This window comes from Gracilinanus agilis, chromosome 5 (assembly GCF_016433145.1).
Source record: "Gracilinanus agilis isolate LMUSP501 chromosome 5, AgileGrace, whole genome shotgun sequence".
In the NCBI taxonomy this organism is placed as follows: Eukaryota; Metazoa; Chordata; class Mammalia; order Didelphimorphia; family Didelphidae; genus Gracilinanus; species Gracilinanus agilis.
The window spans coordinates 619,079-635,925 of NC_058134.1; the positions used below are offsets into that span (position 1 = coordinate 619,079).

Consider the following 16,847-nt stretch of genomic DNA (forward strand, 5'->3'; position numbering starts at 1 on the left):
TCCTTCCACGTTGTGCATGTCTGTGCACGTGAGTCGTCCTAGAGAAGCCAATCCCCGGAACGTGAGCCCAAGTAAACAAGTGACCATCTCAGGCTTCCACCTGCAGCCGAGCCCGGCGGCGCCCTCTGGAGGTGGATCGAGGGCACGCCTCGTCCTGGGTCCTCACAGGGCTGAGGGGAGCTCGGTCAGTGGCTGCAATCATTCCCCAATGGGGCTGCCGCCACGGGTCTGAGGCTCTCCTCTCATTTCCCTTCGCACAGGCCTTCGCAGCTCTCCCCGAGATCCTCCTCTTCCTCCCTCCTCCCAGCACGGCAGCAGTCCATCTCCATCACGCACCCGCCCCAGCGCGTTCCGCCATATCTGTCCCCTCCATTTCCAGGCCTTTGGCACCTCCTAAAGCACAGCTGGCAATATTTTGGCCTTGGTCAGGCGCCTCTCGGGAACCCTCCCCAGAGCTCGAGGTCCTGCCTGGGCTTCAGCCAAGCCACAGACAGCACCCCGCTCGGGGCACATTCTCGTTGCACTGAAGGTGGGAGATCCCAGCTGGGTTGGTTTCCTGAGTGGTGGGAGGCCCCAGAACCTCTCCTAGGGGTTCCGTTCCGTTCCTGCCTTCCCTTTGTGTCCCTCCCAGCCTTGGCGGGGCCTCGGAACACCACTGGACTGTGATAAGCATCCGTCCTTCCTCATCACCACCCACCGTATGGCAAGGGAGAGACTTCCAGAATGCCAGGATGGGCCTGGACGGGGGAGAACGGGCTGCAGACACCGGCTACAGGCACTCTCCACAGGCCAGACCCGTCCAAACCAGCTGCCCCAGCGAGCCGAAACCTGCTCTCGTCCCGGCTTTCGGCCTGCCAAGATGGGAGCTGGCCTGGCCGTGGGGGTGTGGGAGTTTGGGGGGAGATCGCGGAGTAGTCTGGCTTCAGAAAACAGCAGGAGCCCAGGAGGGAGACTGAGGAAAGCCGGGCGAGAGCCCCACTCAGGGGTGTCGGGGGGCATCGGAAGAGGCGCCCATAGAGGGGGCAGTGAAAAGGGAACCCAGGAAGGGCCAAGGGAGACGTTCAGGCGTGAGAGGCGCTGTCTGGGGAAGCTGGCTGGACCCAGGCTCAGGCATCGAGTCTGTCCCTGAGGCCAGAGGCAAGCTCACCAGGCCCACCCAGAGCCCATCAACGTTCGGTAAGGGCCTGCTGGCTGCCAGGCGTCTCCCCGAGTGCGGAGGGCCCAGGAGGAGGCAAAGACAGGCCCTGCCCTCAGAGAGACCCATCTGCTGGCACCTGAAGCCTTGATGTGGATTCCCCGGATCTCCGGCCCTGAGGCCTCTGGGTTTCTGCCCAGCACACTGGGAAGAGGTGTTTGCCATGGCAGGCTCAGGCCTGGGTGACAGCGCGGGGAGGGGGCTCGCTCACAGACGTGAGCAGTTGTGAGGGGAACCAAGCACTCCTGCTTGGGTTCTGGGAGGTTCTACAGTCCAGCAGAGGGGGGAGGGGAGGGTTCCCCAACTCTAATCTCTGTCCATCTTCCATCAGGGGCCTCTGGACTGGGGCCCTGAGCTGCCCAGGGAAGCAGGCAGGGTCCCAGGGAAGGCCCAGCCAGGCTGGACTGAGGAGGCCCAGAGCAGTCCATGTAGAAGTTACAGACAGCAGCTGAGGCTGCTGCATTGCATCACCAGCATGATGGAGTTGCGACATCCTCCTCGTGATTCCTCCAACCTTCCCAGAGGGGGACTGTGTGTACGCGGAAGAGATCCAATGACGGCAGCTGCCCCCAAGGTCCGGGACGTGAAGGTCCCCAGTGAGATCACAGTGCAGAGAAGGTCGGGCCCTCACCCATCACCCCCGACTGCATACCCACAAGGCTGCTCAGCTGTGCCCCGGCCCTCTTCCCAGGCCCCTGGGACACGAAAAGGAAGAAGCTTGCTTGTCCTGGCTGGGATTGCAAGAGGGAACTGGTGGGGCACAATATGGGCAGGGTGGCGGGGGATGCCATGAAGCTTGAGGAGGAGAGGCCAGCGCCCATCCGGGTCAGTCCTGGCCCCCCAGAATCCCTTGGGGCAGAGAGCGAGGCCAGGGAAACACGAATTGTCCAGCCAAGGACTCAGGTACTTTGAGATCTGGCTCCTGGGGCCATGGTCATCGAAGGGCAGAAAGTGTCTGAAAGTGAGCAGAGTGAAGGGAGAATAGAAGGTGGTGGAGTAGAAACAGGGAAAGCTCGGAGCACTGGGAGGATCCTCTCCTGCCACCCTGAAATAACGCCACAAAACAAAAGAAGAGCCAACAAGAGAAGCAACTTCTATGCAGAGAAAAGGTTGAAAGGTAGCCGGGGAGCATCAGGATCCCTGGGGTGAGGAGATCCCAGCCAGTAGGAGGCTACATCAAGGAGCATGGCTGAGCCAAGAGCAAGCCCCCCCCCCGCCCCCATCTTCTGTTCCAGGTTCTGGACCTGGACCCAAACCAACATCCAGACCCCGAGCCCCTGCCAAGCCAACAGCCATGTAGCCAACACACACCCTGTAAAGTTCCAGGCTCCAACCCCAGCCTGCCATCAGGTCTGTAATCCTAGTGAGAGGCAGCCCATGCTCAGCACCTGATCTGTGTAAGCCTGGAGCAAGGCCAGGAGCCTCTGTACTCAGGGTCTGCATAAACCCAGAGTGAGGCCTCCACCCCCACCCTATCCCCAGTGAAGAGTCTCCAGGGTGCTGGCCTGTGGTGGGAGCCCAAACCTAGCTAGCCCTTCCCAGCATAGGGTAGCTCACAGTGCTTTGAGCTCCACAAGCCATCAGTAGTCCTTGGTGGAGGTAACTCTCAGAGCTCTCAGCCCACAGACCATCATACCACCTTGGAAGAACTGAAACTTGTAGAACCCCAGAAATAGAGCTGAGGGCAGCATCAAGGAAGGACTAAAGTTTAAGAGAATGACCTCTCTTCCCTACGAACAGAGCCCACCTTTAAGATCAAAGTGAATGTCAAAAAAGTGCTGGGAAAACAAGCAAACATCCACACACACAAAAAGCACCTACCCATAAAAATGTTTATGGAGACAAAGAGCAAGACACAGGCACAGAAGGGGACAGTGAAAACAAAGCAAACACAAAAAGCCTCAAAGAAAAATAGGAATTGGTCTCAGATTCTGGAAGAGCTCAAAAAGGATTTCAAAAAGCAATTGAGAGGCAGAGGAAAAATGGGGAAGAGAAATGAAAGCAGGGTAAGAAAAAATGGGCCAAATGAAAAGGGAAGCCCAAAAGCTCACAGAAGAAAATCAGTCCTTAAAAATTAGAATCAGGCAACTAGAAGCCAATGACTTCTTGAGACATCAATAAAACAAAATCAAAAGAATGAAAAAAAAGAAAAAATCTGAAATATCTCATTGAAAAAAATGACTTGGAAAATAGATCCAGGAGAAACAATTTAAGAAATTATTGAACTACTGAAAGCCTGGACATCACAATATAAGAAATTATGGAAGAAAACTACCCTAATATTCTTTTTTTATTAATTTTTTTATTTTTAGAAAAATTTTCTATGGTTACATAATTCATGTTTTTACTTTAACCTTCACCCCCTCAAGCTCCACCCCCCCATAGCTAACTCGCATTTCCACTGGTTCTACCCTAATATTCTTGAGCAAAAGAGTAAAATAAAAATTGAAAGAATCCACAGATTGCCTCCAAAAGTGAATTCCCAAATAACAACTTCCAGGAATATTATAGCTAAATTCAAGAGCCCCCAAGCCAATGAGAAAATACTGCAAACAGCCAGAAAGAAACAATTCAAATATCATGGAGCTACAGTAAGGATTACACAGGATTTAGCAGCCCCCACATAAAAGGATTAAAAGGTGGGGAATATGGTATTCCAGGTGGTGAGAGATCTAGGTCTACAATCCAGAATTACCTATCCAGCAAAACTGAAAATATTCTTTCAAGGGGTGGGGAAATGGTCATTTAATAAAATAGAAGATTTCCAATCATTCCTGATGAAGGTTATATAAAAGGAAAGCATCCATGGAGGAAGACTGAGCAAAAGCAGATTAACTAACAGGGAAGTTGCAAATACCTGAGGAGATTGTGGCCCCCAGAGCAGATCAACAAGTTTGGAATCTACAAAGCAGCATTTTGAGACAAAAGAAAATTAGGCAGCAGCAAATGATACAGAGAACTCTGCAGATTCCCAAGAGAGTGTGGAGCCACAACACACGATTCCGGAGTGGTTTAACAGAGAAACGAGAATCAGGAAAGCATAACTCTCAGCCTGCACAATGGAAATAATTAGCAGAATGAAAACATCAGTCCAAGGAGGCAAGTCTCATGAAAGCAACAAAAGGGAGAACTACTGAGTGGGAAGGCAATGCAAGGAAGGCAAGAACAAGGGGAAGAAGAGAAGCAAATCAGCTCTCTATAAGCAACACATACCAAGCTCAAAGATAGGCTGCAGAGAAACAACAGAAGGGCTATGGGTCTCCCAGAGGACCATGACCAGTCAAAAAAAACTTGGGCAATAGTGCAAGAAATAAGAGCCCCAGCCTGCCCAGAACTTCTGAACACTGGAAATAGCATGACCCAGATCACCCACAGGGAAGAACCTCAGGCTGCCAACTCTGGGACAAACAGTGGTTAAGTTGAGCGATTCCGATGATAAACAACAAATTCTGCAAGTAGCCAAAAGGAGGACATTCGGCTATAGAGGGAAGGAAGCGGGAACAACCCACAACTGTTCTGCACCCACCAAAGGGCGGAATGCAGTAAGAGAGCTGAAGATTAGGCCCCGGGTCCCGTAGCCTGTAAATCTGAAAAAAGATGACTCTTCAGGTAAAAGCCCCAAACAGCCCCCACCCCAGAGTAAACAAAAGCAGGAAGATAAGAAGGACCACTGGGCGACAACTATGGAGCGATTGATTGCTTTCTAAATGGACACCAGGAGTTCTGAGAGGTGAGAGGCTGCATCAAAAGACCCGGGGCGGGGCACCTGCCTACAGTGAGCCAGCGTTTCCACCATGGGAGGCTGCGTTCATGGGGAGCCAGAGAAGAATGTGTGATGCTCTAGTCAAGTCCAAGTTCCAAGTTGAATCACGAAGGGAAGCTCATTCCTGCCAGCTCTCAGGAAGAAGAGCGGCTCCAGGAGAAGGGGGGGAGGAAGGGAGGGGCTGAAACGGGCCATCTTGGTTGAGTGGTGGCAAAGGGAGGAGGACCTTACAGAGTGGAAACTCTTCAGGGATTTGGGGCTTGGGGAGCCTGCTCAGCCTGTCCTCAAGGAGTTTTGCATTCTATGGGGGAAGAGAACTCATAGAGGGGACCTGGAATGGGGTGGGGGTGGGGAGCTCCCCAAGGGAGGGTAGGGGTTTGTTGGTTTGTAGCTGCCGGCCAGGAAGTAGGGGATGAGGCCGCCTCTCAGCAATCAGGGCCGGATCCAGGTTGTGACGGGGATGAAGGCTAGTGGGGCACTGCAAAGGCTTGGAGCCAATGACCGGAGGGCGCCCCGAGCAGTGAGGTCAGGGAGGCACCCAGGGCCCAGAACAGCTCTCTACGGCTCTGCCAAGACGGTTTCCCACCTCCATCTCCCCCGATCTCGTACGGCGTGGATTCTGACCACGTTCCCTTCCAAAGGCCAAAGTGCCTGGGAGGAAACACGCCACCAGAGTTGAGATTTAGAGCTCTGCTAGGATCTAGTCCAACCCCCTCATTTGACAGGCAAGGAAACTGAGGCATCCCAAGGTGAGGTGGAGAGGAAGAGGCAGAGCCAGGAGTCGAGGCCGGGCCCTCTGCTGAAGTACACAAACTGCCAATGATGTGGGCCGGAGAGAGTCTGGTCCTCCCTGCACATGCTCCGTGTTCTCATCAAAAGCATTCTATTTGCTTTCATCGGCCAAGCTCTGCATTCTCGCCTCCGACTTGAGAACACAGGAAGAACCAGGCGCAAGCTACCCTCTTCGAGTCAATCAAAGCAAACCCCCATTGGCCGTTGTCACGGCGACGTTCTAGAGGGGGTTCCTCTTTTCCCCAGTTGATGGGCGCTCCCTCCCGGTGCTGTCCTTCAGTCCCTCAAACAGAGCCCGAAACATTTTCCTGGTTTGTGGCCAGACTCGGCTTGGCTTCAGATCACTTCCTCCCCCAATCCTTTCCCTCCGGCTCCCATTTCCCAACCGAGTGAATGGATGTCCGTCCGCGGCTCCTTGGCTGCCCCTTCTTCCTTCTTCTGGCCAGTTCCCACGAGAGGAGGTTCTAGGACCCACAGCTCCCGGCCCACCCCCCACCTTGTCTGGATAGATGTCTAGGTGTGTGGCCTCTTCCACTTCCTCCTAACCTCCCTCCGGGACCCTCAGCTCAGAACAGAACCACTCGGGAGCCTTGTCTCATGGGAGGAGGAGGCTCAGCGGGGGCACATGCAGAATCCTCCCCTACTGGACTGCCACTGTTCCTCCCCGCCACCCTTGCCCGCCTCTCTTGCTTTAAAGTTCCCCACCGCGGAGCCCTTTCCCTTAGACTAGTCTGCAGCCCTCTATTTCGTCAGGCTCCGTGTACGGGCTAACGCAGGCATCGGGCCTTCTGGAAAGCCGTCTTCCGAGTTCTCGTCTTCTTCACAGGAGCAGCTGTGAGCCTGCCTGTGGCTCGCGAAGATCCAAGTCCTTCTGGCTGCTTGTCGGATTTTGCTGTTGAATTGGAGCCACACTTTGTCTCTACCATCGCCGCCGCGGCCGCCGCCACCACTGCTACGACTACTACTGCCATCGCTGCCTTTGAACGTACCCATTTCCCAGCCCCCCCCCCTGCACAGCGCCCCCTTTTCACTCCGCTTCGGAGCTGCAAGCCAGGACTAGCTAGTGGGTAATGAAATGAGTAGCTGTGTGCAGGAACCTCGCGGAGCCTCCAGATATTGGGCTGAAGGTTGGAGCAGGGCTCCGGGCCGGCTGTGCTCTGCCCACCACGGTAGGCCGAGGGGCAGGCTCAGCCCTGTGGACTGCTCAGAAGGCTGCACAAAAGATCTTGCTTCATTTGATACACTCAGGATGGGGTTGTGGCCCAGGAAGACGGAGCTCCCCGGCTCTTCTCAGTGCTGCTCCTCCCCCGTCTGCCCTGCAAAGGTCTCTTCTGCCCCAGGAAATTGGGCTACTCCGTTATACTCTCTCTGTCTGCCTAAGATTAGTCCCTTAACTACGCCTGCCGCTAACTGGCCCACTGAATAAACAGGGCCAGGAAAGGCCAGGCACAGGAAAGGCCCCAAAGGCCAGAGCCCAGGCGCCCTGGCTCTGCTGGGCAAGAGAGAGATCACGGGAGCCTGGGCAGCTCACACACAACAGGCGCAAACGATGGTAAAGATGAGACCCGGCCCCGGACCAGGAGGTTTGGGGACCTCCAGGGGGGAGTCAGGAACTCGGCTTCTTTCTCCAGCTCAATCCAAAGATGGCCACAGGAAGTGAGCTCCTGCTCTCATCAGGGTACAGAGATCAACCGACCCCCTTGGAACCTCGCTGCCTCCTCTTCTCTCTTCCTGTCATTCCAGGCCTTCATCCATTTGGGTCCGTCCATATGCCAGCTGCCCTTGCAAGTCAAACGTAACGCCCAAACCCTCTACAGCTTTGCCATTCTTTGTATCTCCTTTCGATAGTAACCAAGCCGCCACTTGGCACCTGTTGCCACCACAAGGCCGCTGCTGGGACCTTTCTGACAGCTGGACCTCCAAAGCACCCAACTGAGACAGACCCGGTGTGGTTCTTCCTGGAGCAGCACCCGAACCTGATAGTGAAAGCTATCCAGCTGCTCCTGGATTCTGATAAGGACGGCCTAGTTGATAAAGAAAGAAGAGGAGATTCTGGCTTTCCGTCAGTTCATGGTTCCAGGTTCCGGCTCCCTCCCCGGCAGCGTGGAGTTGATTTATATAGACTTCAAGGCTCGTTTCACACAAGGGACCCCAAGAAACTTCACAGTTGCACAGAAATGACAAATGATGTCATGCCAGAAGAGCCTCAATTGCTTCAAGGTACAGAGAGCTTGGAATAGAACAAAGTCCAAGGCTGAATTCTAGCCACCTTATCAGAAAGCTAAAAGAGGTTTTGTCGGATTTTGACCTTGGTTGTCTGGAAATAGTTTCAAAGGCCAAACTTCAGCTTAAACTTCCATTTCTGTCTTAAAGAGAAACGGTTAACCTCTTAACTGCTGGTTTGCTGAGGACTTGAAGTTTTCCAGTAAGACTATAATGCTTTCCCAATAAGAAAAAGTGTGGCTCATAAAAGGGGTCGAAAGAAGAGTCAAGACTTTTATCTTAGCTAGCCCGTCCTGTGTGGCTCAGACTAGCAGAGTAGCTCTTGATGGGGTCCAGATAAAAGTATCTATGTGAGACTCTATTTCTCTTGTTGGCCTTCCACAAGAGCCCTAAGCCAGGGCTGCCTGTCCTAAGACAGAGAATCCCTCCAGTCCTCGAGTGCTGCTTAGGCTTCCGACCAAAGAGAGAGAAACAGTGACTTCTGGCCTTTGGCTGTGATTCATACTCCAAAGAAACTGACTCTTTGGAGAAGGGGGCCAGGAGTGCCTCTCTTACCTACCTGTATACTAAGGATGAGTGCCCCTTTTCCCCTGGAGGAGCTACAAAGAAGCCGTGCTCAGCAGGTTTGAGTCATGATGGGTCAGACGCTTGTGCGCCATCCATCTTGGGATCAGACTGCCTTTCTGGTCAACATCACCTAAGCCACTAGTGGTACCAAAATAGTGATGGAATTTCTTTTCTTGTGGGAGCAAAGAACCAGGAACAGAGGGGCTGCCCCTGCCCACCAACCGGGGAACGGCTGAACAAGCTGTGGCACGTGACTGCAGTGGAATGCTGTTGTGCTAGAAGAAGTGACCAAGAGGATCACAAGAAAACCCTGAGAAGACTGATATGAAGTGGGCACAACCAGGAGTGCCTTGTTTACAGTCACCACAAGACTGTGCCACTCTCACCCAGGAATGACAGTGGCGAGGGGCCAAGGACTCATGCTGAAGACTGCTGCCTCCTGCCACACAAGGAGCCGATGAAGTCCGAATGAGAGCGAGGCTGAGTGCTGCTCACGGGATTTCCTTCTGAAGGTTCTTCTCGAACATGTGAAACGTGTCCTCATGCCCAACACGATGAAGATGGAAATCACGGTGCATGCTAACACGAGGAGAACTGATATCATGCTACTGGCCATCTCAGGGAGTGGTGGGAGGGGAGGAGGAAGGGAGGGTGAGAATGGGGATTCCAAAGCTCAGAAAACAAACATTGGCACATTGTTTCTCCATGGAAGGGGTCCAGCTGCCCAGCCACACAGGACCAGATTCAAACAAGACCAGAAGGCTTTCTCTAATTCCTCCAGTTGAACAGCATTCCTCACAAGACCTAATTTGGACCTGGCCCATACCCGAAGAGAAAGGGAGCCAAGCTGGCTCCAGAACTGAGTCCCAAGATGGAGTCGGCACGATTCGCTCACTTCCCACAACTGGTCATCTGCTAGCGTAATCCCCACAGTTTCCCTGATGGAATCCAGTATCCGCTGATGACAGGCCAGCTGTGAGCAAGCTGAGTGTCGAGGCAGGTGGGCTGCCACTGGCCGAAGGCTTGATCTCTGCCCTCAGGGGCACTCCCCACAGGAGGTGCTAAGACAACTCCAAAGGGTATTTGCTCCAGCCTGGGCATGGTAAGCATGGCAGAGGGCACACTGAGCACCCAAAGCCCACTCTCTGGCACTTGACCTTCATGTTCCGAGTAGAATATGATTGTCCTAGACACACATTAATCAAGAAATGGCCTCCCAAGCAAAGAGGAAATTCACAGTGCTTGCTGCTAGTGTGCTGGTGCCATGCTGGATGCCAGGCTTACAAGGATGAGAGGGGAAGAGTCCCTGACCCCAAGGAGCTTCCCTTCCCTTAGAGGCTCCTTTGGAGCCAGTGTCCACTGGAGCTAAAATAATAGGAGCAATTACAAGGCAAGGAAGATGTGAAGTAGGAGCTCTCTCTGGAGTGCCCCACCTCCCTTGCCATGTCTGGCTCCCTCAGTGTCACACCTGCTGCCATCCTATGTGGATATCCAGGGCAGTATCTGTTCGGACCTCCTCAGAGGCGAATGGACAGCTCTGAATTATGTCAGAACCATCCCACCATCTAGCCAGAGCCTGCTGGTTCCTGGGGCTGTTCCCTCACCCCATCCTTGGGCCTTCTTCTGAAGTTTAGGATTGAGACTTCTGGGTTAAGATTCCTGCAGAGTAGAAGCAGGGCTCTTAACTCTCCTAACCGAGCAATACGTGATACCTCAAAAGGACACAAAAACCAAATCCAGATGAACAAAGGGAACGCACAATAGAGTGCAGCATTGAAGGTACGTGGGATTTGGGTATTTCCATGCTCTAAGGGGGTGAAATAGATCTCACTAAAATGCGAGCTGATCAACTCTCCACCCTCCACCCCTACCCCACCTACAGTCTAAGAGCCAGCACACAAGTGTGGGTCATTCACTAGGTTCTTGGCAGCTAACTGGTATCACCAGGGGCTTACTCCTGAGAGCAGCAAGACTTAAGATCCCAAAAGGCTAAAGAGTATGGACTTTGAGTGTGGTCCTTGGGCGTGGACCTAAAGCAGAGGGGTGACAAACTATGGAAGTGGCGCACAGAGACTTATAAAGGAGCCTCGGGCAGAGGAGCAAGCAGGGGGACCACCAGAAGGCTTGATGCTGAGAACAGCTAGACTTGAGACCCCAGGAGCCAAAAGAGCGCAGACCTTAAGCATGAGGATAAAGCTGAGAAGGACGGCACTGCACTGTGACTCAGGCAAAAGCTGCTCTATACACAGAGAGCCTGCCCACCTCACCCAGACTTCCAACTGAGAAGGAAAAACCAGCATAATAATGGCAAGCCATGCACAAGAACTAACCAAGAGAAAAAAGAGGAAAGCATGAACCCTTGATAACTTTTACACAGAAAAAATCCAGACAATAGAACAGACAGCAGAAGAGGACAAACAAGAAAACACACCCAAACCCTCCCCCCAAAATGAAAATTGGTCACAAGCTCTTGAAAAGTTCAAATCTGAGATCATGGGAAAGATGGAAGAGATTTGACAAGAAAAGTGGGAAATAGCTCAAAAAGAAATTAACAGGTTAAAAGACAGAAGGAAACAAGAAATATCTCACTGAGAGAATGACAGATCAAGAAAACAGGTCTAGAAGAGACAATTTGAGAATCCTCGGTCTTCCTGAAAAATCAGAAATTGATAGAAATTTGGACTCCATACTACAAGAAATTATCCAAGAAAACTGCCCTGATGTTCTTTAACAAGAGGGCAAAATAGACATTGAAAGGATCCATAGATCACCCTCTACACTAAACCCTCAAAAGTCAACCCCCAGGAATATAATTGCCAAATTTAAGAGTTTCCAAGTTAAGGAAAAAATATTACAAGAAGCCAGAAAGAGACAATTCAGATATCAAAGAGCAGCAGTTAGAATTACACAGAATCTGGCAGCCTCTACAGTAAAAGACCGCAAGGCTTGGAATATGAATTTCAGAAAGGCAAGAGAACCGAGTCTACAACCAAGGATCACTTACCCATCAGAACTGACTATACACTTCCAGGGGAAAGTATGGGCATTCAACGAAATAGAAGATTTCTAAGTATTTGCAAAGAAGAGACCAGAACTAAATGGAAAGTTTGATATCCAACCACAAAAATCAAAAGAAACATGAAGAGGTAAATACGAAAGAGAGGAGGAAAGAATGAAGTTTAGGATTAGGGGTTTATTAATGGATAAATCAAATTCAGGGTACAGGGGGAAAGGATCTAGAGGAATGAAGGAAGGAGGAAAAGGATGAACTACTCTATCAACTATGTCTCCTCCCCCCCCCCCATTTGGGAGGGGCCAGCGGCAAGAGGAGTTTTTCAACAGTCACTTCACTTCATCTTCTCTCCTGACTGGACGAGGAGCTGGGGGGGGGTTGATTCTTTGGTTGGGATATTCTGGCTTTGTGGGGTGAATCCTGAGAGAATTGGGCTTTCTTGTACTTGCATGAGAGACTAATCATAGAGACCACAAATACTCACAAAGACACTGAACAGCCATTCTCCAATTTGGCCAGAGAGGCAGAACTTCTGGCGGGGTAGAAGCTTTGAATGAGAAGGGAACCTTTCCCTGATCCTGCCTGAACCCATTGATCTTGTTACTTCCCTGTGATATATTAGATAGCAATATCTGATAGGAGACAGTAGGGGGAAGAGAGAGTGAGCTACTGTGACCAAGCTTCAGGAGAAGTCCAGAGCTGCTCTCTGGGGGGGTGGGGGGGGGAAGGGAGGGACACTTAGGTGCTAGTGAAGTTTGTCCTTTCCCTCCTTCCTGGCTTCCCCTCTGCCTTTCCCCCTGTTCCCTGAATTGGATTTACTCTTTAATAAACCCCTGATAGCTGATACTTAAGAGTCTGAAGCAGATACACTGAGGGGGGAGGTGACTGAACGTGGGGCTGAAGGGAAGACCATTGCCTGACTCCATCTTGAGGGGTGAAGCTGTCTGTACTTCGGAGTTGGGAGAGGCTTGTCTCACCAGGGCTGGTTCTCGGGGTGGGGTCCCATCCACTAAGGTCACAACTGAACCCCAACTCCCTCCTTCAATATCCCCCCTATAGCTTTGCCAGTTTGGGAAGCTTATTGAGTTTATTCCCTCCTAGGTCTTCCCTGGGGTGGGGGTGAGTGATAACTGATCTGGCCCATTGAAAGCTAACAAAGGGGGGAGTCCAGATACACCCCCCACCCCATCATCAATACTCACCCACATATACCTTCCCATCACTCTCCCTTTCCCATCTTCCCCTCTCCCCAGGAGCCCTTGCCTTCCATCTTGGAATTGGTTCTGGGGCAGAGGGTGGTGGGGCTTGGGTGACTTGCCCGGAGTATGGGGCCAAATTTGAACCCAGTACCTCCTGTCTCCAGGACTGGCTCTCTGTCCACTGAACCTTTTGCCAACTTGTACCTCAGACTGGCAAGTCTTGAAGGGATCACAGAACACAGAACATCAGAAGCCATCTGGTTGCCCATGACTGGCCCCCCCTGAGCCTGTTCCCACGGCTCTCTAGTTGCCCTGCCGGTTATTTCTTGGGCCCTTCCTTCCTCCCATGTCTCCACCTACAGAAACCGATACTGCCACCCAGTGAACTCTGGCAAGACCTCCAGCCTGACCTGGGAACCTCTGCAAAGCAGGAAGGGGGAAACAGCAGGGGATCAGACAGACCTGGTGCCCAACGTGGAGCCAGAGCTGAATACTGAAGGAAATGGGAAAAGAAAGGAGCCTACAAAGGCCAGGCGGTTCATGGTTGTGTCTGGAGTTGAAGGGCAATGGGCAGACATTGGGGAGCGCTGCTCTAGCCCTGGAGGTCTGGGGGAGGGCCTAGCCCAATGGGATGACTGGGCAGCGAGGACTGATTCTGGTCCCCAGTGGCAGCACCACAGGAGATGACTGACTCCAAAGCAACTTGAAGGGGGATCAGTTGGGCAGGACAGGGCAGGAAGGAAGCTGCTGCCTGTTGGAGCTCAATTCCTTTTCTTCCTAACGAGAGCTAAGCTCAGTGGTATCAACCTGCAGAAGGGGCACCAACCTAGGCAGCTCTGGAACCTCTGCTGCTGTGGCCCGGTTCCAATTTCACTTTGGTTTTTGCTTCTCCACCTCCATGTTTCTTGCCCTTCCCTGAATGAAGGTTCCAAGAGGAAGATGGTTCCTCTGTGCAAGGGGCACCAGGCCTCCTAGGATGGATCTTGGTTGGTCATCTGATGGGCCCCAAAGCCCGGCATGGGGTGATCTGGAGTTGGCCAGGCTGAAAAGATCCTAGTGGAACCCTACATGAAATCTGCTGCAAGCCTCCACCCTGGCTGCCCTCAGCCCTTTCTTAGTCTGTCAGACTGTATTTTGAGGAGCCCACACTCACAGTGGCCCTCTGGGGGATGCCACTGCTCTTAAAGGACAGCAAGGCCCTGCACAGAGGCTGGGAGAAGCAGGTAAGTGAGGAGGCCACCTCAAGGAGACTTCAGCTTGGGAGGCAGAAGGAATTCTTGGGGGGCTACTCAATGAACAGCCTAGGCCATAGTTCAAGTGAGCCTTGAGAGGCCCCACTAAGCCCACAGAGGGTCTCTTTTCTCTTCTCTCTCTCCCTCTCTCTCTTTCTCTGTCTCTCTGCCCATCTATCTCTCCCCCCTCTGTCTCTCTCCCTCTCTCTGCCTGTCTCTCTCCCCCTCTTCTCCCTTCCTCTCTCTTTCTCTCCCTCCATCTCTCTCCCTCTCTCTCTATCTCTCTCCCTGTCCCTATCTCTGTCTTTCTCCCCCTCCCTCTCTCTTTGTCTCTGTCTCTGTGTCCATCTGTCTCTTGCCCCTCCCCATCTCTCTCCCTCTCTGTCTCTCTCCCTCTCCCTGTCTCTGTCTCTGCCCCCCCTTCCCCATCTCTCTAGTCATATTATCTAGAATGATGCTTGCAAATGCTAGAAGCCCCTGGACCGGTTCTAAGGAAAGATGATTCAAAAGCCAATGGATGGAGGTTTTGGTTTTCCAGAATCAGTTTGTTCTGCATGCCCCGCCCTGCCCTGCCCCGCTTCTGTCTCTCGGCTAGGCTCTGATTTGCAGTGAGAGGCTCAGCAGAGCTCAATGCCATGGACTTGGGCCTTGGACGCTTCGGGGGGCTGGCTGTTATGTTGATCTTAACAGAGAGGTTTGGGGAAGCTGAAGAGATGGCCTGAAACTAGCAACCTGCAGGACTCACTCCTCCCCCACACCCAGGCTAGAGTGAGTAGGGAGGGGTAGGTACTCCTTACTCTCACCCCTCCCACCAAGCAGCTGGAAATCAATTGGAAAGGAGGCAGGACTGATGTCCTCTGGCAAGGCTCAGCCAGGCAAATCTCTAAAGATGTTCACTTTCTCAACTTATATTCCCCACAGGTTTGACTGAGGGACAATAGGAGAAGCTTGATGTCTTGTTGTTATCAGGGACAGATGAATCTAACTTGTATGGGCCGGACAGCTGAAGGAAACTTAGCTGATGTTAAGTTGGATGTAAGTATCCCCAGAACAATAAACAGGCCCTGCTCCCAAAAGATGAAGCTTATACTGATAAAAGAGGAAGGGAAGGCAGGGAAGGGGTTTCAAGGTTTTGGATAAGATCTGGGAAGCCCTGAACTGTGAGGTAGAAACTGCTCCCCCCCCCCCCCCCCCGAGGAAGTGGCAGACTTTATATCTAGCTGGCCCTCAAAGCCTGTAATTATAACTTCTAATATCTAAAATAACTAAATAACAATAGGGCTGTTGCTATAAAGGTCTAGTTCAGCTAAGCTAGCAAACCACTGAGCTGAACCAAGATGGTTCTTGCCCCAGATGGCCTCCAAAGCAATCCCAAAACTGGGAACCACAAGCAGCATGACCTGCTCACTTCAACCCCCAGGAATCAACTGTTTAACTGCTTTCAAACTGTCCCCTCCCCCCGAGTTCTCCAGGGGGCTCCCCTGGAATTCTGGGTGAGGCTTGACCCTGTATCTTGCAGGAATTCCACCCTGCCATTTTCCATGTTGCCCTGGCACAGGGAAGGAAAGCATGGTGTCTGTCCTGGACATGGCCCTGCAGAGGAGCTGGCTTTCAGGCCACTGGCTTCTCTGTGTACCTGGGAGAGCCTGTGCGGGGGCCACCCGCCTCCCCTTTTTGGGCAGCCTGGGCTGGTCTGAAGCCTGGCCATGCCAAGGCCAAAAGAAGGCAGCCCTTCCCCTCGGGAGCCACCACTGTGCTGGGAGGATCCGGCCTTCCTCCAACAGAAAGCTGCTCGATGTCCCCAGTGCCCAGGCTCGGGCTCTGCACAGAGCAGGCAGACCGTCCCCACTCGACAACTCGGATGGGGCACTTGGGCTGTGCCAGGCGCCAGCCTTGCCTCCAGAGAGCCACAGGACTCAGCCATCCTGCACGGGAGGTGGGCCCGAGGGGGGCCCCCACCCCATCCCTCAGCGGGGCTTCCTTCCTGAGTCCCAAGTCCTCCCCCAGCACACGGTGGGGCCCAATGCCTGAGGCAGGGCTGGAGTGAGGACCCAAGGACGGCCTCTGGTGTGGGGCAGCGGGTGGAGGGCGTGGCCCCTGCCTATCAACAAACCACTTGGACCCAAACAAGCCAAGGAGAGGCCCAAAGGTGGGCTGGAAGTGGGTTGGGATGGGGTTTGCTTACTCGGGAAGCTGACCCCGATGGACTCCCCAAGGGGGGGACGGACAAGGCACAGCCAGGGCGGGGGAGCCCGAGAGCTGCTCAGACCTGGGCTGGGGGGTGCCACGATCTCCAGCCCCATCTAGCTTCCTGGCCCGGGATGTCTCCGAGGCGGGAGAGTGTGTAAAGGAGGAGGGACTTGGCCCTGGAAGCCCTCCCCTGAGCCTCAGTCTCCTGGCTGAGAAATGGGCTGGCCTCCCAAGGATGCCATCCTTCCTGCATCTTCAGGAGTGGCCACTGGGATGGAGGATGAGCTGGATGGGCGATGCCCAGGGAGAAGGCTGGCACACCATGTGGCGGGGAGAACGGCCACTGTGCCCCGAACAGAGCCCGAGAGCCTATTTCTGGGCAAAGGTGACTTAAGATGGAGCTCTGGGCCTGTTGTTCCCTCCCTTGCCCATGCCCCGGGCAGCGCCGGTACATACCTAGGCCCTGAATTAGGTGGCAGCTGGGCGGTTCCACCGGGTGCACTTGATGGGAGACGTTCATCCGTTGTCTGCCGAAACACAACATAGAGCACAAAAAAGCTGAGGGGAGAGGGGGGAGGGGAGGGGAGGAGGAGAGGAGAGGGAGAGGGAGAGGGGGGAGGGGAGGGCGGGAGGGCCCAGCCATCTCCCAGCTGGCCGGCTTGGCTGGCTCGCC

General features: G+C 53.3%; 1 protein-coding gene across 1 annotated transcript in view; it reads right to left on the reverse strand.

The window, feature by feature from the left end:
• Positions 1 to 16,847, reverse strand: part of LOC123250414 (serum paraoxonase/lactonase 3-like) — a 44,634-nt gene that overhangs the window by 17,735 nt on the left and 10,052 nt on the right. Inside the window, exon 2 of the mRNA XM_044679474.1 lies at positions 16,631 to 16,701. Coding sequence (XP_044535409.1) covers positions 16,631 to 16,701 — 71 coding nt within the window. The remainder of the gene's footprint in view (positions 1 to 16,630; positions 16,702 to 16,847) is intronic.